General features: G+C 41.1%; 1 protein-coding gene across 5 annotated transcripts in view; it reads left to right on the top strand.

Moving 5' to 3' along the window:
- The window catches only part of LOC125103429 (protein mono-ADP-ribosyltransferase PARP14-like), a 128,002-nt gene extending 105,485 nt beyond the window's left edge, over positions 1 to 22,517 (top strand). For all 5 annotated transcript variants that reach the window (XM_047735283.1, XM_047735284.1, XM_047735285.1 and 2 more), the window contains 9 exons: positions 1,539 to 1,617; positions 4,970 to 5,119; positions 5,428 to 5,490; positions 5,828 to 5,995; positions 9,503 to 9,709; positions 12,861 to 13,460; positions 14,740 to 14,873; positions 18,326 to 18,500; positions 19,398 to 22,517. In XM_047735283.1, the coding sequence (XP_047591239.1) occupies positions 1,539 to 1,617; positions 4,970 to 5,119; positions 5,428 to 5,490; positions 5,828 to 5,995; positions 9,503 to 9,709; positions 12,861 to 13,460; positions 14,740 to 14,873; positions 18,326 to 18,500; positions 19,398 to 19,687 (1,866 nt within the window). In that variant the 3' untranslated portion in view covers positions 19,688 to 22,517. The remainder of the gene's footprint in view (positions 1 to 1,538; positions 1,618 to 4,969; positions 5,120 to 5,427; positions 5,491 to 5,827; positions 5,996 to 9,502; positions 9,710 to 12,860; positions 13,461 to 14,739; positions 14,874 to 18,325; positions 18,501 to 19,397) is intronic.
- The last annotated feature ends 2,963 nt before the right edge of the window (positions 22,518 to 25,480 follow it).

Raw genomic sequence — 25,480 nt, 5'->3', positions numbered from 1 at the left:
TGTACATGCGCTTGCACCAGGGGGAGGGGCAGAGGGAGAGGGAGAGGGAGAATCTCAAGTAGACCCCCCTGAGTGCAGAGGCTCCCCACCCCATGGGCTGGGTCCGATCTCATCACCCTGAGATCATGACCCAAGTGGAAACCAAGAACCAACACTCAACTGACCAAGCTACCCAGGTGCTCCTGCCTTGTGGAAACCAAGAACCCAACACTCAACTGACCAAGCTACCCAGGTGCTCCTGCCTTATTTTGTTTTTATAGCTTGTTTGTTTGAATCACAATCCAAATAAGGCCTGTACATCACAGTGGAGCTGACATCCCTCAATTCTCCTTTAATCTATAGGATTCCCTTCCATGTGAACATAGAAAGTTTAGTCCTTAATATAAAAGTTGTAGTCCTCTAAGTAAGAGGAAAAATGGTTGTGGTCCTGTAAATAATGTTAGGAGAATGTCAGGATGAGATGCAATTGAAAGGTATAGTTAGAATGAACTCAGCACATCCCCATGGGAGTAGGAGAGTTGGGACTAGAAATACCAGCACCATCTTCGGCTCTAGAGAGTCCATCAACCAACAGTCCACCTTTACACATGGAGCTTGCCTGCCTGCCAGCCAGCCTGGCCGCCCCTGGAATCCTGTGAGCCTGGGATCCTGGCTCTGTAGTCTCCACACCTCCCCCTCCCATTATTGGATCAATCTTTTAGCAGAGATGTTACTTATCCCCACCCCCCACCCCAAATCTCTCTTGCTTGTTTAAAGGAGGAAGAAAGTGATGATTTGAGGATGTCCCTACCAGGCAAAGAAATGGAATTCACAGGTTCATTAACCCTAAAATACATACACCAGCCTCTTACTTCAGAGAACACTACTCCCCAAGAGATTCCTCTCCTGGGACAAATAAGAAATAAAAAAATGGAAGTGGTTGCTGTCATTGTGACTGTCTTTCTCTTAACTACTGTGTTTTTTACAACTGGCAAGATACTTGCTCTTATTGATTATGAAACCAATACTTCGCTGTGGAAACTTTGAACCATACAAAATGCGTACATTTTTTTTTAATCGCATTTCATTGTAATCTTCTTTTATACATGTGCACCTTTAGAAGTGGGATTATATAGTGCAATTTCATATCATTCTTTTTTAAAATTTAATAGTATAAAAAGAGAATTTCCCTATTCCACTAACTATTCTTTGAAAATGGAATTCTCAATGGCTGCTAAACATTCCAACACACGGATATACCAAAATTTATTTAACCATTTCCCTGTTGGATTTTTAAACTGTTTTGTTTCTTCTCTGTTACAAATAGTGTGTAATGAACATGCTTGTATTTATAACTTTCGTCACCTATTTAATAGTTTTCCTAGAATGCATTTGTAAAAACAGAATTATATGTAGTATTTTCATAATTTCTTTGAGAATAACACTTTGAGAGTTGTTCTCTCCTAAGTATGTGTTCATGTAAGATCAAAATCCCTGATGAATCAGATTTATTCATCTACGGAGGACTGTAGTAGTCAAAACTGTCTTTGTATTTCCAGGCATTTTTAGATGAATTTGCCAGAAGGACGAATGGAAATTTTGTCAGTGCCAAAGTGCCCAAGGCCGAAGATGCACAAGGTTCAGTAAAGCTATGAGATGAGAAATTATTTCTAGTTGTTGAATAACTGTTCAGTGAAAGACAATAGTGAAGATTCTAATGAAAGAATCAGCTAGTGATAAAGAAGATATTAAATTATATCCCATACCCCTGAGTATGTAAAGCATTGGCTGGGCTCATGTGGTCTGAAGGGAAAGAGCAGATGGGTGAATTACATAATCTCTACAGTGGGCTTGTGAGTAGTGACATGGCTACCAGTGTCTAAGGATGATGTGACAGGTGTTTGCAGGAACGGGTACATTTAGAGAGACAACACTAACCAAATGCTTCTGCTGTGTCAGAGCTGCTCATGCTGCATTTGACTTTATCCAAACTCCTGCTTAGAGTCTGCTGAGGCTTCTTGAATCAGAATGAGTATGTTTCCCATCAAAGTTGGGGATTTCTGTCATTCTTTTTTTTTTAAATTTTTTTTAAAAAAATTTATTTATTTGACAGATCACAAGTAGGCAGAGAGGCAGGCAGAGAGCGGAAGCAGGCTCCCTGCTGAGCAGAGAGCCTGATTCGGGGCTTGATCCCAGGATCCTGAGATCATGACCCGAGCCGAAGGCAGAGGCTTAACCCACTGAGCCACCCAGGCGCCCCTCAGTCATTCTTTAATTAGTTTACCACACTAGTCTCTCTCCAGTGCCCCAATAACCTGAATGTGAAGTGTTTTGATAGCATTCCATGGGCCCTGGGATCTCTCTTTTTTTCTTCCTCTTCCTTTTTTCATCTCTTTTCTCTCTGTTCATCATGTTGGTCAATTTCTATTGACCCACCTCCAAGTTCGTGGACTCTTTTCTCTGTCCACTGCCCATCCAGAGTTTTTTTTTTTTTTTACTTCAGATACTGTATTTTTAAACTCTAAAGTGTCCATTTGGTTCCTTTCTTTATGGTTTATAAATTGTAAACTGCAGAGCATCCTCTTTTTCCATTCATTCCAGATCGTTTTCAGGCACTCGGCTGTGTTTGCCTTGACCTCAGTTATAACAGTTGCTTTAAAGTCTTTGTCAAGTAATTCCAACAGCTGGATCATCTTGAGATTGGTGTCTATAATTGAGTGTCTTGATTCTTGAGAACTGATCATGTTTTCCTGGTTCCTTACAGGACAAACCATTCTGGGTTATAGACTGGGCTTTTTAAATATTATGTTGTGAAACTTGGGTCCTATTAAAATCTTCTGGAAAATGGTGGTCGTTTTGTTTGTTTTAGCAGGTGGTCAGTCAATTAAGTTAATTCTAAGCGCTCTGTCTCACCTTCTGGGTGGGCAGCAGTTCCAATGTTAATTTAGTTCTCAAGGTCTTTGCCATGCAGCTTGGGTCTGTCCCCACATGTGCAGCTCCAGCTCTGTATTTGTACAGAGAATAGGGGCTACCTTCTCCAGCTCTCACCTGTCTGGGACTCCTATACTCTCTGCTCAAGGGAGCCCATTTTCTAGGTTCTCTGGCCAGAAACACAGGGTTCTCCGGGAGCTTAAACTGCCTGTTCATCTGCCTCATAATTTTGTGGGTAAGGGCTGCCCTTATGGACAAAGTGGAGAGACAAAGAGGGAGAGAGATAGAGAGCCACAGGTATGGCCCATGCACACACATACAACTTTTTTAAAAAAGAATATTTAATGCTGTGAAATATATCACATAGAAGAATGCTTAAATCACAGATATTGAAATCAGTTATGAAGCATATTTTTCTATATTAAACCTCTATCTTTTCTTAAGAAATAGAGATTATCATAAATAAAATTTTGTGTAATTTACCATTATATAAGCATATTAATAAATAGACTGATGTATACTCATGTAAGCACTATGACTTTCTTATTATGTGAATACCCTTTTTAAAAAAATGAACATATAATGTATTATTTGCGCCAGGGGTACTGGTCTGTGAATCGTCAGGCTTACACCTTTCACAGCACTCACCATAGCACATACCCTCCCCAATGTCCATTACCCAACCACCCTATCTCTACGCCCCCTACCTCCCAGCAACCCTCAGTTTGTTTCATGAGATTAAGAGTCTCTTATGGTTTGTCTCCCTCCCAATCCCATCTTGTTTCATTTTTTTCCCTCCCTATGTCCCACAATCCCCCGCCCTGCCTCTCAACTTCCTCATATCAGAGAGATCATATGATAATTGTCTTTCTCTGACTGACTTATGTCTCTCAACATAATACCCTCTAGTTCCATCCACATCATTGCAAATGGCAAGAGTTCATTTCTTTTGATGGCTGCATAGTATTCCATTGTATATATATACACCACATCTTCTTTATCCATTCATCTGTTGATGGACATCTAGGTTCTTTCCAGAGTTTGGCTATTGTGGACAGTGCTGCTATAAACATTCAGGTGCACGTGTCCCTTAGGATCACCACATTTGTGTCTTTAGGGTAAATACCCAGTAGTTAAACAGCTTTTTTTTTTTTTAAGAAAAAAATTTTTTTAACTCAGAGAGAAAGTGCATTGTGCACACAGGAACTGGGGAAGGGGCAGAGGGAGAGAGAGAGAATCTCAAGCAGACTCCCTGCTGGCATGGAGGCCCATGTGGGGCTTGGTCAGGCCACCAGGAGATCATCATCTGAGACGAAATCAGGAGTAAGACACCGAACCAACTGAGCCACCCAGGTGTCCCCACATACATGCTTTTCAGAGCATAAGGGCCCTTTCTTTTCATTCTTCCAGACAGAAAGACAGAATGCTTCTCAGAATTTTGGCTCCCTGTGGTGCCACCGTGGAGCTCTGCAACTGGGCTCATCCTGAGGCAAGGCCTGAGTTTAAAAAAGGAAAAATCTGGACAGTAATGAGGATTCCTTCTCATACTCTTCAGTGCACCTTTTTTCTAATTCTCTGGCTGCAAAGATAGGGATTCTCATGGCACAGTTCTGCAACTGGGGCCACTTTGGGGCAGTGCTGAGAGAAAAAGAGGGAAAATTTCAAGACAAAATAAAATGAGAAACTCTTCCAACCCCTTACCGGTGGCTTCTTCAAGTTTTGACTCCCTCTTCCAGTCTGTCTGCTGTTTACTTTTCAGATCTCGGTTAGTGGCTTCTTTGTATTTATTCTGCATTTTTAGTGGTAATTCTTGAGTGGGATAGGTGTGAGGAGGCCTGACATCACCTTGGCCAGCAGCAGAAGTCCACATTTGATACTTACTCTATTTTATAATCCTTTCTCAGAAACTGACCATCACTGGGGTTCAGAGTCAGGACTGGTTAAGGGCTGGAGATCGGAGGGGGAAGAAGTATGAGAGAAATGCATCTGTAGAGTGTGAGATCTGAGTCATTCTTGCTGTTGCTGACTTGTTTAGGGACTCCATTTCCTTTCTTCTCAGGTTTCCATGGGACTGTGTCCAGCCCTAATGTAGACGTGCATGAGATGAAAATTGGTCCCATCACCTTCCAGGTGGCCTTTGGAGATATCACTAAAGAAGAGGCTGATGTGATTGTAAATTCAACATCAAAAGCATTTAATCTCAAAGCAGGTACTTTACTTGTAGGATTTGAGTAGTGTTAATAGTCAACTGTCCTATAGATGCTATAGCCAAACTGGTTTCCCCAACTTTGGCTCATTAATAGTAATAATTTTAAGATTATTTTGACATGGTCTCTAATAATTGGTAATACATAATTTATAAATTTTTCTTCTTTCTTATCAGAAATACCCAGGTTATGGGATTCCTTTGATGATTAGGAAAGCTTTTTTAGATAATGAAGCAATCATTCTGATCCAGATGTACTATTCTGATTTTTTTCAATTCATGTTTGTAACCCTCTTGCTTTTCTCCTATAGGGGTGTCCAGAGCAATTCTAGAATGTGCTGGACAAAATGTGGAAATGGCATGTTCTCGCCTAGGTAAGGCACCATACTGTTTTTTGGTCCAAAATTGTAAGTAGTAGGTTGACTGTGGGAGGCTTTGGAAAGGCTGGGGAGAGTCTTGGGATTGGGGAGACAACACATTAATCTTAAAATCATACATTTGACCAAAGAATTCTAATCATAGACAATTAGAAGTGAAAAATAATCTCACACTTAAAAAGAAAAGATAAGAAAGATTCCTCAAAGACCATTATCTTAGGAGTCTCTTTTCACATAAAATGCTTTATATGGCAAACCAAACATTTTGCTTTCTAAACAATCAAAGAATGGATTCGGTATCTGATTTTGCATCTCTCTGTCTTGCGTCTCCCAGCTGAAAAGGGCAACAGTGATTACATAGTTACCGAAGGTGGATTATTGAGGTGCAAGAACATTGTTCACGTCATTGGCGGAAGTGACGTCAAGCAATCAATCTTCTTTGTTTTGCAAGAGTGTGAAAAACGGAAATATTCATCAGTTTGCCTCCCAGCCATTGGGACAGGTTTGTAACCTCTGGCTATCAAGATGTCCCCATTTCCTTCGCTCTGGTGCTATTAATATAGTCAATATATTCAATGCAGAGTCTGAGTCAAGGTGGCTTCTCACCCCAAGGCAGCCCCTAAGAGAATAAGCAAGGACTGTGGGTGGTTTAAGGAAGAGGAGAAAAGGAAAACTGAGGATAGTATTGAATATTAGAGTCCATTTGCTCTGTACTATGGGAGGGAAGAGAGAGGAAGGGAAGGAAGAGAAAGAAAGCCCATCATCTCTCCTTCTTATTCCTCTGTTTCTTTTTTTCCCTGTCCCCTACATTATTTAGTCTTTAACTCCCTCCTCCATGGAGATCATCAGAGCATCAGCTTGTACCTCCCAGTAACTGACTCTGAGATAAGTATTCCTGGCCCTCTCCTCACACCTCTTACACAGTTGGCTGTGTGAGTTGGCCTTAGGACGTCTCTGCACAGAAGCCTCTTAGTCCCCAGAGTCTAATGGGTTCTGGTTCTAATAGGTCAGAAATACAACTCCAACTGTCTTCTTTTCAGCCTACTTGCCTCTTTTGTTTTCCTCAGACGACATAACAGTTGTATTAAGTCTTCATATATAAGGATGGTGCTGTGGGTTTATCATGAGTAAGGTGACGCTCTTTGAGCTCTTTCCCCAGGAATCTGAGACATGGGTGTTGTTTACGAATTTCTGGTTGGTTTCCCCTCAGAGACCAGAGAGCGAGCTGGTCAAGGGAGCAGATAACTCTCAGACTTGAAGTGGAATGTAGCTGACTGGTCCCAGAGACAGCACTGTGCACTGGATTAGTGATTCCACTGCACAGGAATCTCTTTGAGTGTCTCACGCTCACATTCTAGGTCCTCCGAAAACAGCCTCGGTACATTTAACCAACCTTGTCACCTCAGCTTTCTTCTAGTCTTCTGTTATTTTAATTTCTGTAATTCTCTACTATTCCTCTTAGTGTCCCCACATGGAATGCTACATCTATGTTATTACTTTTATATTTCTGAAAGTATAATTTATAGTTCCTTTATGTTTTCATGCCCCTTGTGGTATTATCCAGTTTGGCAGTTTAGCCAGCATGTCTGTCTGCCTGTTTGTCTGTCTGTCTCTCTCCTCTCTGTCTTTTATGGACACCCTCTAATGACTCACCAGTCTCTGTCTCCATTGATTTTTCTCCTGAGCTCTGGTCTTGTGTTTCTACATAAACTTTATCTGGGCCAAGAAATCAGAAAACCCAAGGGTGACCCAGCCCTTCCCAAGAAAAACAAGGAAATGAGGCTATTTTAGTTTTGCATGCATATGTGATTGAGTATTTCTGGGTTATTGAAAACCTGTTGTTTCTTTCACTGACCTGGCTGCATTGCTGGTCTGCACAAATACATCAAGGTTAGCAGATTCTCCTTGTTTGTCATCTTTACTAATCTCTATCACCACTTGAGCTGCTCTTTAGACTAACGGATGAGGGAACTTTCTCCTTTAGTGGTGTTTATGAGTTGAGGTGGACTGCGATTGAGATGGCTTCTGGCAGTCAAAGAAGCCCTCTCCTTGGTTCCTTACACATACCTGCCTAGGGGGAGAGAGTGGGTGGTTAGTGATACTTGCCAGCACTTCAAGTTCAAAGCAGACTGTGAACTCCAAGTTCAAAGCAGACTGTGAACTCCAATTCATTGCCTTTCCCCCCAGACTTGCCCTTCCTCTTATATCTCTGGTCACATTAAAAACATCACTTTCTACCTAGAATCCTTGATTCTATCCTCTTGATCACTCCTATGTCCATTGGCTTATTAACTAATTTGATTAACTATTTCTCAAGTGGCTGCCATGTGCCAGGCACCGTGCTTAGGCATTGGGGACAGAAAGCTAAGAAAAGGGTCTAGTCCCCAAGGAGCACCTAGCCTACTGTGAGAGACAGACATGTAAACAACTTCAGTACAGCACGACTCAGGGTGTACACAGCAAGGTGTGTGTGTCGCAAAAAGGGGGAACCAGGTGGCCACTAGGTCCTAGTGACTTCACTTCCCAACTATCTTCACAGTCCCTGTACCAGACTCTTCATTCTGGCCTCTTCTCTTTGTTCGGCTCTCGTCTTTTGCCTAAACTTTTATTGTAGCCTCCTATCTAGACCTGGGCTCCCTGCTCCAGTTTCTCCTCCACATACCTCACCCCTGAATTTGCCTTGGAAAAAAAAAAAGGATCTCAAAAACAGATCTTTTCCCCTGAACACACCAGGCTGAACATACCACACCCCTGTTACATAGTTCTGTCTGCCATAGCCTTTTCCTCAGCTTCTCATACTTGATTGCTGACTACCTCTTCGTGCCCATATATCACACCCTTTGTGTTCTAAGTGACTAGATGAGAGTGAGCCCATGATGGGACATAGTAAATGTTGAGAGTGAATGAATGTATCTGAACTCTCCCATTTAAATTCTTCCAAAAATCGTGAGATAATCGTAGCTTTGCAAAGGAGAATTTCTCTTTTCGGGATTATCTAATCCAAAAAACTGAAGGAACCCTCTTGCTCAGTCTTGTATGGGATTTGTCTACTTTCACACAAGTGTCTACATAGCCAGGCCAAAGTGGTCTACTCTGATTTTGGCAGCAACTGTGGATGCCATCAAAAGGGAAATTCCAAGTGGGCTGTTAGTCTATCATACTGGGTTGGCCAGGGGACTTTGGTATTGCTCTCCATTGTCATTTGCACAGCTGCCATTTATTTGTATGTGACTGCTTCCATGGCTTTACATGGGAGTTTTCATGGTCTTACCTAGGCAGTAGACTTGAGAAACAAGATATGGAACATGCTGGGAAAAGAAAAAGACTTGCTGTGGTGACCACCTTGAACCCAGCAAATAAGCTAAAATCTCACTGAGTATGCTAGAAAAGACTTCCTAGAAGTTTGTGGATAACTGGTGTACAAAGAATTACAGATTATAACAGATAATTTAGAGCTCCAAGTGTCTTACAAAAATCAGCTTAGCTTGAATCAGGTCCCCAAAAACATCTGGAAGAATAAGGATACATGCATCTAGTCAGGTGACTATGAGCAAAGAAGAAAAATTATTGTTCTTTTTAAAGAGCATGAGATTAAAAAAAAAAAAAGAGCATGAGCTTTCAATATATATTTGCATTTTTTGCTTTTTATAGACCCTTGAGGACACGAATGAGCCAAAAAATGTTAATTGTACTTTGTAACACAGAGGAACACAGTGAGCGAGTGTCAGCTCGACAGAGGAGATACAAACATCAGATATCAAAAGTTAGATTTCCTGGGTCCTTTGTTCATTGTTGGGCTGTTGGCTTCCTGACGTCCTGGAATAGCAGCTCCCTGGTGCATCCAGGGCTTCAAAAGTGTTTGCTCATGCATTGCTAGAAAGGCCATCCTGTGACGATGAATGAGTTGGGCAGTGGGCATTCATTCTGTGAGGACTCAAATCCCCAAATTATTTCTCAGCCTTCCCAGTTGGGTCTCCCTCACCCCAGTTTTTATTATCTGCCTTTCCAGGAAATGCCCAAAAAGACCCAGAGGAGGTTGCTAATGCCATGATTGATGCCATCAAAGACTCTATCCAGAAAGGAATGCTCCAGTCTGTGAAAAAAGTTAAAGTTGTTATCTTTCTGCCTCACCTACTGGATGTGTTTTGTGACAGCATGAAAAAAAGAGAGGCATCTCTGGCTTCTCTCCAGCCATCTTTGAGGTCTAGATTGACACGTGAGTTGACCACTTTTTAATGAAATGCGTGTTCCTAATATTGATGTCATATGAGAAATAGCTAATCTTTAACAAACTGTCAGAAAGAGAAATTAAGAAAACAATCCCATTTACAATTACATCAAAAAGAATGAAATACCTAGGAATAAATTTAACCAAGAAGATAAAAGACCTGCACTCTGAAAACTATGAGACCTAATGAAAGAAGTTGAAGATCACACAAATGGAAAAATACACCATGCTTATGGGTTGTAAGAATTAGTATTGTTAAAATGTCTGTGTTACCCCAAGCAATCTAGACTCAGTGCAATCCCTATCAAAATTCCAATGGCATTTTTCACAGAACTAGAACAAAGAATCTTAAATTGTATGGACCCACAAAAGACCCCTAATAACCAAAGCAATCTTGGAGAAAGAAGAACAAAGCTAAAGGCATCACACTTCCTGATTTCAAACTACATTACAAAGCTATAGTAATCAAAACAGTATGGTATTGGCATAAAAACAAATAGATTAATGGGACAGAACAGAGAACCCAGAAATAAATCTATGAATATACAGATCTGCCTTCACTTACATTGGGGTTATATCTGATAAACCTACTGTAAGTTGAAAATGTCTTAAGTCAAAAATGCATTTAATACATCTCACCTATAGAACATCATAGTTTAGCCTAGCCTACCTCTTTTAAAAAAGTTTTTTTATTAACATATAATGTATTATTAGCCCCAAGGGTACAGGTCTTTGAATCGCCAGGTTTACACACTTCACAGCACTCACCATGGCACATACCTTCCCCAGTGTCCATAACCCAACCATCCTCTCCCTACCCCCTCCCCACTGGCAACCCTCAGTTTGTTTTGTGAGATTAAGAGTCTCTTATGGTTTGTCTCCCTCCCGATCCCATCTTGTTTCATTTATTCCTTTCCTACCCTCCAAACCCCCCACGTTGCCTCTCAACTTCCTCATATCAGGGAGATCATATGATAATTGTCTTTCTCTGATTGACTTATTTCACTAAGCATAATACCCTCTAGTTCCGTCCTCATCATCGCAAATGGTAAGATTTCATTTCTTTTGATGGCTGCATAGTATTCCATTGTATATATATACCACATCTTCTTTATCCATTCATCTGTTGATTAGCCTAGCCTACCTTAAACATACTCAGAACACATTAGCCTATTTTATAATAGCCTGTTTTATAATAAAGTGTTGACTGTCTCATGTACTTTATTGAGCACTTTAATGGAAGTGAAAACAGAATGGCTTTGTGGTTACAGAATAGTTGTGAGTGTGTTGGTTGTCTATCTTCATGATTGCTTGGCTGACTGGGAACTGTGGCTCACTGCCACTGTCTACCATCACAAGAGTGTGTGGCACCATATATTACTAGCTCCGGGAAAGATCTAAATTCAAAATTCAAAGTACAGTTTCTACTGAATGTGTATAATTTTCATATTATCATGAAGTCAAAAAATCATAAGTTGAACCATTGTAAGTTGGGGACCATCTGTGTGATCAATTCATTTATAATAGAGGAGCCAAGAATATACAATGGGGGAAAGGATAGTCTCTTCAATAAATAGTATTTGGATGCTTGCTTCAGCAGCACATATACTGAAATAAACAGTGCTGGGAAAACTGGACAGACACATGCAAAAGAATGAAACAGGATTACTACCCTATACCATACACAAAAATCCCCTCAAAATGGATTAAAGATCTGAAACCATAACACTTCTAGAAGAAAACATGGGGAGGAAGCTTCTATACATCAGGCTTGGCAATGATTTTTTTTTTTTATTTGACACCAAAGCGCAAATGGCAGAAGCAAAATAAACATACGGGACTACCTCATACTAAAAAGCTTTTGCATGGCAAAGAAAACCATCAACAAAATGAAAAGGCAACCTATGGGATGGGAGAAGATATTTGAAACTAATATATCTGATAGGGGTCAATAAACAAAGGGATTAATATATAAAGATCTCATACAGTTCAATAGGAGACAAATAATCAATAAACAAATAATCCGATTTTAAAATGGGCAGGGGCACCTGGGTGGCTCAGTCATTAAGCATCTGCCTTCAGCTCAGGTCTTGATCCCAGGGTCCTAAGATCAAGCCTCACATTGGGCTCTCTGCTCAGCAGGAAGCCTGTTTCTCCCTTTCCCACTCCCCCTGCTCATGTTCCCTCTCCTGCTGTGTCTCTCTCTGTCAAATAAATGAACAAAATCTTTTTAAAAAATGGGCAGAGGATCTGAATAGACATTTTTCCAAGGAAGAAATATACAGATGGCCAACAGACATATCAAAAGGTGCTCAACATCACTCATCATTGGGGAAATGCAAATCAAAACCATAAAGAGATATACCTCACCTGATAGAATGGCTATTATGAAAAAGACAAAAAACAAGTGTTGGTGAGGATGTAGAGAAAAGGAACCCTTGTGCACTGTTGGGAATGTAAACTGGTACAGCCACTGTTGAAAACAGTATGAAGGTTCCTCAAGAAATTAGAAATAGAACTACCATATGATCCAGAAATACCATTTCTGGGTATTTATCTTCAGGTGACAATAAAAGAAACTATCTCCAAAAAGATATCTGCACCCCCATGTTCGTTGCAGTAGTATTTACAAAACCAAGACATGGAAAAACCTAAGTGCCCACCAACAAATGAATGGATAAAGAAAATGTGGCATATATATCTATCTGTATCTATATACACACACATATGTAGCATTTATGTGTATATTACACACATGCACACAATGGAATATCATTCAGCCATAAAAAAGAAGGAAATCCAGCCATTTGTGATAACATGGATGGACCTAGAGGGTACTGTGCTAAGTGAAACAAGACAGAGAAGGACAAATACCGTATGATCTCACTTATATGTGGAATCTTAAAAAACAAACAAACTCATAGACACAGAGAATAGATAGGTGGTTGCCAGGTTGCCAGAGGCAGCAGGGGTGGGGTGGGAGATGAAGATGGGTGAAACGAATGAAGGGGGTCAAAAGGTACAAACTTGTGGTTATAAGATAAGTAAGTCATGGAGATGTAATGTATAGCATGGTGACAAAAAGAGAGAGGGAGGGAGAGAAAACAATAGCTAATCCTCCTTTCTTTTCTTTTTTTAGCATTTGTGGAATCCCCAAGTCGATTTCCACAAAAGCAGAATCCGTTGGTTTTGAAAAAGAAAACAGAATCAGCAAGTTTTCAGGTGTGTGGTGAAAGTGAAAAATGTATAAAAAATGTTGTCTCTTGGATACAGGATCTGATCACAAAGGAACTATGTCCTTACACCAACGAAGATGAGTGTATCAAAGATTTTAATGAAAAAGAATATCAGAAATTGAATGAGCTACAGGAGAACTTAAATATTGCCATTTGCTTGGACTGTAAAAGACCCTTGATTGAAGTTTTTGGAATTGGCAAAGATCTGACACAGGCTAGAAATGCAATTGAGGAAATGATCAAAGGAATGAGATTGGCCAAGGAACAGAAATCCCAGGCAGAGTTAATCAGTGAATTTATAGAATGGCAATATTGCAACAATAGTACTTTTCAGAGTTTTGACAAAATAACCAATCTGCAATTGGAGACTGCATGGAAGGCAAAGAAAAGGAGAACTGTTGTCAAAATTGATCATCAGAGCTACACAGTGGACCTGAGTACACACACGGCTACAGATGCAAAAGGACACAGTTTACTTGTTCAGCGCCTCATGAAATCAGAAGGTGAGTCAGATTGTGGGCTTGCTATCCATTATTTTACACCTCCTTTGGACTTAACACCATTTTGTAAATATGTTGAAATTGTATTCACGTAGATAAAATTGAAGCAACCCTTATGGAATGAAATAGAAAACTTGGTCTCTAAGCTAAGGAGCTTATGTCATGGACAGGGAGATGTAGCATGCGTGCACTCAACAGCCTGAGGACCACCTTCTTAATGGTGACCAGACCCAAACCTTGCATTTGTTCCTGTCTCTACAGTTTACATGCTTCCCAGAGTCAGTTCTGATGTGGAGGTAATGGCTGCTTCAGTCAGGAGACAGAAAGCCATGGGCTTTAAAGAAAAGTGGCCCAAGGTTTTCTAGAACAAAAGAAGACAGCCTGGTCAGAGTGGGCACTCTCTGTGTCCATGACTGATAACCCTGGGAGGATTGGGAACCTGTGGGATCTCCTCCCAGAATTTAATTCCTCCCCTGCTCTGAACATAAGGTTTCCTTAAGGCACACACCAGGAAAAAGACTTCAGATTCTCTGACTGGATCTGCCCACCATGAAGGGAATGCTTGTGCTGTGTAGATAGCCTTTCCTGCCTATGAACCACACAGGTCCTCCAAGGGAGACTAGTAAGTTGGCTTCCAGTATAGAATCTTCATTTCTTGTGAGATCCGTGTGAGTGAATTCTTCAGACTCTGAGCAACCCCAGGGAAAGGACAAATCAAGTATAATATTCTGTTCAGCAGAAGGGAAGGCAGAACTGCCACCACCTGCCACAGAGCCAAACCTGCCGTCCACCCAACCCTTAAGGATGCGGGGAAGAGTAATGACAGAATAGATGTGGAGGGCCTTGTGAGGGTGAGGAGTTCTGACAAAAATCCACACTTTTGCAACAAGACCATTGTAGGGAAATAATTTTCTGTTATTAAATTATGACAGATTAGAGACTGAACAGAATATGCAGCTGAGTTACACTACACAATTCTCAAATGTAAGCATGATTGAAACTTACTAAGATGCAGGTACCCAGGCTCCACTGCTCTGAGAGTTTGAGTCATAGATCTTTGGGTTTTTTTCTTAATAAGCATTACGGCTGCTTCTGCTGTCAGTTGTCCAAGGGCCACACTTTGAGAAACATTCTCCTACAAAGACAAGGAACTTCTTGAACACATGGAGTTAGGGGATTGTAAAGTAAGAACACAGATGATACTCGGTTCTTCAGAGCAGACCAGGAATGTGCGGATGGGCCTTCCCAGGTGTGTGGGAGTCCTCAAATGTCCTCTTTACAGTTAAGACCCCTGAGCACTGGAATGATATGAAGCAGCAGGATTTCTGTGTGGTAAAGCTCCAGCCTGGGCATGCAGAATATAACACGGTGGCAAGCAAGTTTAATCAGACCTGCTCACACTTCTACATAGAGAAGGTAAGCCTTTTGCTGACATGGAATTTTCTTAATGATGGAAATGAGTGGTATCATGGTCCTGGATGAATATATAAATACATTTGCATTAATTTCCCATCCCCCCGCTTTTTTTGGCTCAGAATTAGAATATTCTACGGTAATCAGATTTTAGGTTGTAGATTCTACTCCTATCACCATTATTACAGACATGTTAAGATGGAGACCCTGTCAGGTATTACAAGATAATATTAGATTGCCATATGATATTAGAATACTAAAACCAGGTGTTGACTTAGGAAGGAGCTGGTTAGTAATGATCTTGAAGAGACAGCTGGTAGAAGTCTTCCCAAGAGGAAGAAATTTTCCCCAGAGGAAGAACCAGTGAGTGACCCTAAAGAGGAAAGAAAGGGGAAGGTCCCCAAGAAAAAAGGAAAGTCTCTTCCTCCCGAGGAGAAGCCACTCAGTAGTGGACGTGTGGAGGTTGCTGGCAGCAAGACCAGCGGCTCCAAGAAAAAGGACAAGTTCCAAAAGTTAGCCCAGGAGGATTAAAATGGACATTCCCCCACCCAACCCTATAGAGCGAAATCACAAGAATCCCTGAAGCCAAGTAATAAAAAAACAAAGACAGAGCTTCAGGATTGATTTGGCAACTAGCAGACACCACAAAGAGACACACAGAGGCCCTCAGATCAGGATCGTGTGCTCCTGCCCTGCCATTCACAGATCAGCAGTGCACGCTTCCAGGATAAATCCAATAGTCCTTTCCTTTGCATCTCCCTTATTTTGGCAACTTCCTCTTTAAAAAAAAAAGAAGATTTATTTGAGAGAGCGAGAGCACACGCAAGTTGGGGGAGGAGCAGAAAGAGAGACAACCTCAAGCAGACTCCCTGCTGAGCACAGAGCCTGACGCGGGGCTTGATCCCACAACCCTGAGATCATGACCTGAGGCGAAGTCAAGAGTCAGACACTAAATCAGCTGAGCCATGCAGGCGCCCCTGGAACATTCCACTTTCAAACATCACTATTGCTCTTTGAAATTATGTGCCCATTTGACCTGTGGCAATATTATATTAATGCTTTCTTCTTTAACTAATTTTCCTCTCGTTATCCCGGTTATCTGTTTCTCCTCCAAACCCCTAATCCTAGCTTTACCCACATTACTTATATTTTGGTCTTCTGTCTCTGCACTTCACCAGGAAAAGTTTTTCCCTTCTTGGCTTCAGCTGTTATTTCAATGTTGATAGCTCCCAAGTCAATCTCACCAACCTGGACCTTTGATCAAGCTTTACAACATATTCCAGTGACCTATAAAATCTCTGCTTGCCTATGTAGCTGCAAATCAGTTTCTCTCAACCTAACCCATCATCTCACCATTTCCTTTTCCTTCCCCACTTCTGTCCTTGGTCCACCACTTTCTGAGTAAAGCTAGACATCTTTGGGTGCCTTCCCTTCATCCATCATAACGAGTTTGCCAGTAAGGCCTGTGTTTTCTCTCTTTGCAAATTTTTCTTACTCCCTATTTCTGACACCGCTCTTTATTTATGTACTTAAGCACATAATAACTCAAGAAGACTTGGCATTTCTTATAAAGATATGTATCATACCTTCAGATAAAATAAATAGATGAAGAAAATGGACCAAAAAAGAGGGAAGGAAAAATAAAGTAATATAGAGGTATTATCTATTTACAAAAATACACGAGTTCCTGGATAGTTACGAGAGGACCACAGGTTTGTTTCTGAGCTTCCTAGTAGACAAAGTGAAGAAGTAAACACCCAGCCTCAAGATTCACCATTTCTGTCAATCAGAAAACCATGTGCTCGGGGGACTCTCAGCCTTTCACAGTGCTGACACTACTGAGAGATTTGGCCTGTGAATCAGGTGCTGGAGAATATCTCCAAAATCAACCTCACAGTATATTCAGTATCATATTTTATACCATTGCTTTTATTTTTAATCCCTTCAAGCAAAACAATTCTGAGGTACCGAAACAATGTGGTTAAAGTATGTAGCACTCTCGTGGGCTGGTTCTGAGAAAGCAAATAAGTTTCATTTCAGATACCAAGCACAGTCATCTATCTGGTAGTGGCTGATTGGCCCATTTTGATGAGATGCCAAGTCCAGACTGAAAAGGACAGTTCAGTGGACCACCAATGTCTGCAGGGGGCCCTGGAGGCTTGCCATGTGTTAGGGAATTGCCAGAGAAATGTTTCACTGTTTGTTTGTTTTTTTTTTTTTTTGTAGTAGATCCTTCTCTCAAATAAAATCCTATGTGAAAGTCCAGTGTGTGAAACAGATAGACGTAAAGCTACTTACGGTACCTCTGTAGAAATCCTTAACAGTGTGAAAACACTAAAAATAGGTGGTTATTATCCTCCATGACTGTTAGGGCCTGTGACTAAGATTTTTAACATCCATAAACTTCCACATTGATGGAATAATTTTGCCACATTTGCCTTTCTCTCTCTTTGGGTTTTTGCTGAAGCATTTGAAAGTAAGTTGCAGATATCATGACACTCCTGAATATTTTAGTGCGTATCTCCTGAGAATAAAGACAGTCTCCTAAATAACAACACTGCTATCCCATATAAGAAAATTTACAGTAGTTCGGTAATATCTAATAGAATCCATTTTCAGATTTCCCCAACTGCTTACTTTCTTATAACTCGCCCCTCTCCAATAGGCCTTTGGTCATTCTGTCTCCTCTGTCTCTTCTGATCTAGAATGGCACTCCTACATTTTAAAAAATAATTTTTCATAATATTGAATTTTTAAAAGAGTTTAAGCCAGTTGTGTTATAGAATGTCCTATATTCTGACTCTGTCTTGTCTAGATTTTCTTTTCTTTTTTTTAAGAACTCAAGCAAGTTTGCTTATAGAGTCAAGATCTGTCTGATTCCTCCTGGGTCCTGCTATCCAGGACACAAGGAATTTCCACCACACAATGGAGGCCACTTCCCAAAGAGGATGGTCAAATCATGGACACTATGATCTGCAACCAAATCCCACCCCACCAGGACTCATGCCCCACTCTTCCAACTGGACCAGAGATTAATTTTCATTAATTAACTTCCTTCTGGACTAGATCCTCTAGTGCTTCTCCCACCAGTAGAACGTGGCTAACCAGGTGAACCAGTGTCCCAGAAGGACTTAGGAGGATAGAGGTCAAGGGACCAAGGAAAGTAGACAGCAACCAGAGCAGTCATTGAACTGAAGATAAAAAGCAGGAGTTGGGGAGGCTTGGTCAGATCCTAAACACTGTTTGCTCTCATGTGGTGCAGTAAAAGATGTTAAAAACTGAAATTAATATTCTTCCCAAGGTCTGCTTTTGTGAAACACTGGACCTAAAAAGATTTCTGAACGTAGAAAGGTGCCATCTGGCATTAATTTTTATTTATGAAAAATAATGGTCATATCTGTATCTTGCCAAAGGCTCTTGGCACCGACAGAATATTTCTCCTTGTTGATTTGCAGATTGAGAGGATCCAGAATCCAGATCTCTGGAATTGCTACCAAACAAAGAAGAAAACCATGGATGCCAAAAACGGGCATAAAAACAATGAGAAGCAGCTCTTCCATGGGACAGATGCTGACTCAGTGCCACATGTCAACCGAAATGGCTTTAACCGCAGTTATGCTGGAAAGAACGGTAAGGAAGCAAGTAATCTGGCTGCTCTGAATGGGATGTCGGCTGTGAGAACCCAAACTGGCGAGGGACAGTGTGGACTGATTGGGTTGTGTCCCTTCATGGTTGGCGGCCATGCTGCGGCCAGAGTTTCAAGGCTGGGCTTGTTATGTTTCATCCCAGAAGGACTGCCTGGATCTCTAGGATGGAGGAATGACATTTAAAAATTAAAAACACATGAAAAAAAATTTTTAGGAGGCTTTGGAGAGAAGAACTGAACATTATTTTAACCTTATTTGACGTATTGGGTCAACACATCAGATTATAGACTAAACTGAACATTTTTTTTTAACTTTGTTTTTTCAGTGTTCCAAGATTCATTGTTTATGCACCACACCCAGTGCTCCATACAATACGTGCCCTCCTTAATACCCACCACCAGGCTCACCCATCCCCCACCTCCTCCCCTCTAAAACCTTCAGTTTGTTTCTCAGAGTCCACAATTTCTCATGGTCCATCTCCCCCTCTGATTTCCCCCTACTCACTTCTCTCCATCTCCCAATGTCCTCCGTGTTATTCCTTATGCTCCACAAGTAAGTGAAATCATATGATAGTTGACTCTCTCTGCTTGAGTTACTTCACTCAGCACAATCTCCTTCAGTCCCGTCCATGTTGATATAAAAGTTGGGTATTCATCCTTTCTGATGGAGGCATAATACTCCATTGCATATATGGACCACATCTTCTTTATCCATTCATCTGTTGAAGGGCATCTTGGCTCTTTCCACAGTTTGGCAACTGTGGCCATTGCTGCTATGAACGTTGGGGTACAGATGACCCTTCTTTTCACTACATCTATATCTTTGGGGGTAAATACCCAATATAAACTGAACTTCTTAAAAATGTTTTTTCTCTTCACAGCTGTGGCATATGGAAAGGGAACCTATTTTGCTGTCGATGCCTGTTATTCTGCTAATGATACATACTCCAGACCAGACAGCAATGGGAGAAAGCATATGTACTATGTGCGAGTACTTACTGGAACCTACACACGTGGAAATCACTCACTAATTGTGCCTCCTCCAAAGAGCCCTGAAAACCCTACTGACCTGTATGACACTGTCACAGATTGTGTGCAGAATCCCCGCTTATTTGTGGTATTTTATGACTACCAGGCTTACCCAGAGTACCTCATTACTTTTACCAATTAACATCTGGGTATCCTTCCCAGAAGACATTGCTCGTCTATACATGCCAAGTTATAAAACAAGTTTTCGATTTTTTTTTCCTCTTAACAGCATTTGGTAAGATCAAAGGATCCTTGTCACTGAAATCAGACTTTCTTCAACTTCTCCTTCATACCTGGAATGAACCTATCTTAAGAGCAATACATTTAAGAATTTAAATCACATAACTTAGTTATAACAGTGTATTCACAACCGTGGACATCAAATCTGCAGAAGGAAAGAACAGGGTTGTAGTCTTGGGAAGGGGAGAATGTGTTATCTTAAAGGCAGAGAGCACAGCTATGCAATTTCAGCGCTGCTGTGAAGGAGACAGCTGTATATCACGTCGGGATGCCATATTCCTGTGAGAAGCACAGTATTACTGAGTGGGGAGGACTGATCATTTCCAGGCGGCCAGGGATGTTGTCTCTCTCTTTTTTTAATTCCTGGGCTGACATCTGTGCCTGATATAAATAGATGCTCCAGAACATTCCATAAACCAACTAAGAAAGAAAAAAATTAGTTAGACTCCGACCAAAGTAGGAGCCATCTCTTTAATATCCTTGACTTGTCACTTTGCCTTAAATTGAACAGATTCTGTGACAGGGAATTCTGTTCTTCACAAACTGCACCATGTGCAGTGGGACATGTGGGACAACTCCAGACTGGCTTCTGTGTTCTGTACAGTTCAGGGGCCGTGGTCTAGCTTGTGGCCCACGGGAACTGGGTCCCATGGACTTGTGCAACACAGCAGTTCTGGCTCCGACTGGTCCTTTTCTATGTTGACCCCAAATCTGCCTTCATCTAACTTCTGTTGGTGACAGAAATTAGATGACAGTGACAACAGTGGGATACTTCCAGGGTGAAACCCTTCTACTATGTTAAGATTAAGTGAGTTCTAGTATTATTAATATTTTCTTTGGCAGTCTAGCTTTTAATGATTTTAAAGACTTTAAATAAATCAGAGGAATTAAGCAGCCATATTGCTAATTCGCTAGCTCAGTATCTATTAAATAGTAGTGTTGGTTTTTAAAAAAATTTCCCCAGATAAATTTTAGATTCAGACACTGTTTATTGAGTGCCTAGATCGTACCAGGTAATATAATAGGTGCTTTAACTTATAGTATTTATATATTCTTCCAAACAATCCTGTCAGGTAAGAATTACATCCCCATCTTAAAGTTGGGGAAACTGACGCTCAGAGTACAAGAAGCTTCCTTGCCTGGGGTCACCTAGGTGGTAGCCCTTAGAGACGGAAACCCAATCCCGATTCTTGTGTCACCACTACACCACTACAGAGCATAGCCTTTAGGTTAATGTTACCATTTCAGGAACATCTCAGGTGATCTATGAATGACCCTCATATTTCCTTGGCTTTTTCCTTCTGGCTTTGGTTTCTGTTAGAGTCTCTTCATTTGAAGCTCTGTAGGCCAAGAGGCTAGAGCTGATGCCCAGCGCAGGTGGTGCGCTCGGACACTAGGGGGTGTTGCGAGGAGGTGAAAGGAGCTCTTCCTTGGCTGCTGTGAACTACTTGCCTCAAGTACAAGAAGTTGAGGGGACCAGAGTTCTGCTTCATTCACAGACGGACATCTTGAAATTTTTCTTGCTGGGTTTTGTTTTGTTTTGTTTTTTAATATTTATTTATTTTGAGAGAGAGAAAGAGAGAGAGGGGGCAGAGGGAGAGAATCTCAAGCAGACTCCCTACTGAGTGCAGAGACACCAGGCCCTATCCGACCTGAGCTGAAATCAAGCATCAGATGCTTACCTGCCTGAGCCACCCAAGTGCCACTGTTGCTGTTAGTTAAGTGGCTTGACAAAGACTCGTTATTGCTTGGGCGTGGTTCCCAGCCACTGGCCTCTGAGCTCAGCAGGCTTGACAATGAATGTAAGAAATAAAAGGAAGAGCAATGAGCTCTTGTTCTCCAGTGGTTTGGATAACTCAGGGCAAAGCTGAGTATCAGGGGTATTGCACCAAAGTATAATGATCCAGTCAGTAAATGTTATAGTTATCCTTAATCTAAATAAGTGTATGTCATGTACCTCCTTTTTGAATAAAATACTTGGAAAATATCTTTGGTGGTAAACCTCTTTATCCTTAAGGACATCTAGATACAGGAAAGCTGGATGATAAACACAGGCCACTGCTGATAAAAGACTACAAGAAACCATGAGAGCATCAGGGGGTGCCCAGAGTGTTAATAATATTCAGCTGAAAATGACAGTAAGGGTGCAGTACAGGTTTAGTTCAATAAATCTGAAGGGCAGATGGACTCCCACAGGAAGCTCCTGCTAAACCAAGCCCCATTCAAGACTGTGATGGGTCTTAGGGGTTTCCTCTAGGGTCAGAGATTTTTAAACATTTTTGGTATTTGAATAATCTTAGGTCCTTAGGTGTTTGCTGAGCTAGCAAGTTCTGGCCCACCCCAAAGGAGTCAGGTTCTGTAGCTCTAGAGAGGTGCCTAGATATCTGCATTTTCAGCAAACACCTCAAATGATTCTGATAATCCCGATACTCAGAACTGCCTATAACTTTCATGGCTCCAGAGACTTCTGCCTTCATGGGCCCCTTACTCATAAAAAGTGAAAAAGTATTAACAATTACATTTTTCCAACTCCACTGATACAAACATGAATGCAATGAAAGCTAGATTATATGGTTTTTTTTTTTTTTTTTAAATTCCAAAGAAACTAAAACATTTTGGGGCCGTGAAAAGCTCATGGGCCTTAGCCACTGTGTCAACTGGACAGGTTAGCCTTGCTGATGCCTGGACATGTTAGGTGCAATGCTGAGCTGTACTTTTTTTTTTTTAACTTTTTAAAAAAAAATTATTTTTTCAGTGTTCCAAGATTCATTGTTTATGCACCACACCCAGTGCTCCATGCAATACCTGCCCTCCTTAGTACCCACCACCTGGCTCACCTATCCCTCTACCCTCCCCTCCAAAAGCCTCAGTTTGTTTCTCAGAGTCCACAGTCTCTCATGGTTCATCTCCCCCTCCGATTTCCCCCAATTCACTTTTCCTTTCCTTCTCCCAATGTCCTCCATGTTATTCCTTATGCTCCACAAGTAAGTGAAATCATATGATAATTGACTCTCTCTGCTTGACTTATTTCACTCAGCATAATCTCCTCTAGTCCTGTCCATGTTGATATAAAAGTTGTACATTCATCCTTTCTGATGGAGGCATAATACTCCATTGCATATATGGACCATATCTTCTTTATCCATTTGTCTGTTGAAGGGCATCTTAGCTCTTTCCACAGTTTGGCAACTGTGGCCATTGCTGCTATAAACATTGGGGTACAGATGGCCCTTCTTTCCACTGCATTTTTATCTTTGGGGTAAATACCCAGTAGTGTAATTGCAGGGTCATAGGGAAGCTCTATTTTTAATTTCTCAAGGAATCTCTACACTGTTTTCCAAAGTGGCTGCACCAACTTGCATTCCCACCACCAGTGTAAGGGGGTTCCCCTTTCTCTACATCCTCTCCAACACTTGTTTACTGTCTTGTTAATTTTGGCCATTCTAACTGGTGTAAGGTGGTATCTCAATGTGGTTTTGAATTGAATCTCCCTGATGGCTAATGATGATGAACATTTTTTCATGTGTCCGTTAGCCATTTGTATGTCTTTTTTGGGGAAGTGTCTGTTCATGTCATCTGCCCATTTTTTGACATGATTATCTGTTTTGTGAGTGTTGAGTTTGAGGAGTTCTTTATACATCTTGGATATCAGCCCTTTGTCTGTACTGTCATTTGTGAATATCTTCTCCCATTCTGTGAGTTGCCTCTTTGTTTTGTTGACTGTTTCCTTTGCTGTTGCTAAGCTGTATTCTTAATAGAATTTTTGTTTTTAGTTCTTATAGTCTCAGTGTGAGCTGAGCTGGAACCTGTTGCCCCACCCAGAAGTGGCCCGGTCCTGGGAGCAGGGGATGAGCCTATAGTCTTCAATGCCTCTGGTCTCTGCAGGGTCAATATATTTATCTAATAATTTCACTCACACATGCTTGCTTATACAAGAAATGCAGGATGAAATGGGACCCAGCTCCCTGAGCGCCTAACGGTCCCCCCAATTGACTATCTTTCCTCACTGACAAATTCCCCTTCACAGATAGCCAAGATCTCCATCTTGATAAAATCAGGAAACTATCTCCCATCACCCAGTTATACTTAGAAATCCCTTCATACCAATGTCTTAACTCTCTTCCCAGCTCTCTGCATGTCAAAGACTGTTACCTCCAACTGCATCAAATGCTTTGTTTCAGAATCTCCTTCAAACTTTTGTGACCCCAACCTACAGGAGGACATGAAGATATACAATTTATATCAGGCCCAGTACATGCACAGATACAACTAAAAAGTTATATGAAATATATTTATCCTAAAAAAATACTTTTCCTGGGAAATTTCATGAAATAATACTTATACTTACTAATGAATTCACTGAAATAACCTATTCTATTTAACTTTTTAAAAATGCTGGTCTTGCCCACTATATTGATTTTATTACTTGCTAATGGGCCACAACCTGCAATTTGAAAAACAGTAGTCAAAGGAGTAGCAAACATCAAAAATAAAATATCTGAAGAAAACAGTAAGTCTAGTTCTGCAATAAGGATCTACCTACTAATGGGAACAGACATCTTATCCTTGGCCACAACACCCTCTACTACAATGTGTTTGAGGAGTGTTGCCAACAAGTTCTTCCTTTTATAATCTACTCAGCCAAATACTGAACAAGCCTCTACCCTATGCTGGGCACTCTGATCAATGCTCTGTGACTCCATAATAATCAAAACAAAGTTCATACCCCATGGAGTGACATTCTGGTTGGGGAAGATAATAAATAGGTATACAGTGGTCAATCACAGTAAGTGGTACAGACAGGTCTCTTCCAGACCCTTCTTTTCCTGGGCATGTTCATATAACACCTCCCTCACTGCTAGAAGGCATATGTTTTCTTTGGATGTACTTGATACCCTGAATCTGAAGACTGACAAGGATGGAGCCAGTAGTCAATTCATCTTAAAAGATTACTTTGCTTACCTTTTGTTATATATTTGTTTCACAAATAGTTACTCAGAGATCCATATGCTTTTCTAATTTCTAAATTCTTTTTTTTTTTTTTAGATTTTATTTATATGAGGGGGCGGGGAGAGAGATCGAGATCAGGAGCAGAGAGGAGGGGTAGAGGGAGAAGCAGACCCCCTGTTGAGCAAGAAGCCTGATTCAGGACTCGATCCCAGGACGTGGGATCATGACCTGAGCTGAAGGCAGATGCTTAACCTACTAAGCCCCCCAGGTGCCCTAATTTCTAAAGTCTTAGTTAGACAGTAATGGTAATAATTATCCCCAGATCTTCTTGCAAATGTAATGAGAGAAGGCTCAATCCCACTAGACCAAACCTTTAGTCCATTGCAGGAGCCAGTAACATCCAGTGCTTTTCCTTTCCGGGACTAGTATTCCTAGAGGTCCCAGTTCCTTCCATAAGGAGGCCTTATATTGGACCCCGCCGACTTTTTTCCTGATTGGTATCCTGCTCTGGGTGACAGGGATTAGCAAGTGAAAATTCTGCAGGTGTCACAGGTGTAATCAATCACTTCGGATCAAGGCTAGAAGCCACCCAATGGATGCATTAGGCCAGGGGTTGGCAAACTTTCTTTATGAGGGGATAGACAGTATTTTCAGCCTTGCAGGCCACACTGGCTTGGTCACTGCTCTACTCTGACACTGTAACTCTAAAGCTGCCATCAGCAATATGTAATGAATGGCATGGCTT

The sequence above is a fragment of the Lutra lutra genome, chromosome 1 (genome assembly GCF_902655055.1).
Source record: "Lutra lutra chromosome 1, mLutLut1.2, whole genome shotgun sequence".
NCBI classification, from domain to species: Eukaryota; Metazoa; Chordata; class Mammalia; order Carnivora; family Mustelidae; genus Lutra; species Lutra lutra.
The sequence above is the reverse complement of the archived record's forward strand: the minus strand, read 5'-3'. Positions and strand labels throughout refer to the sequence as shown.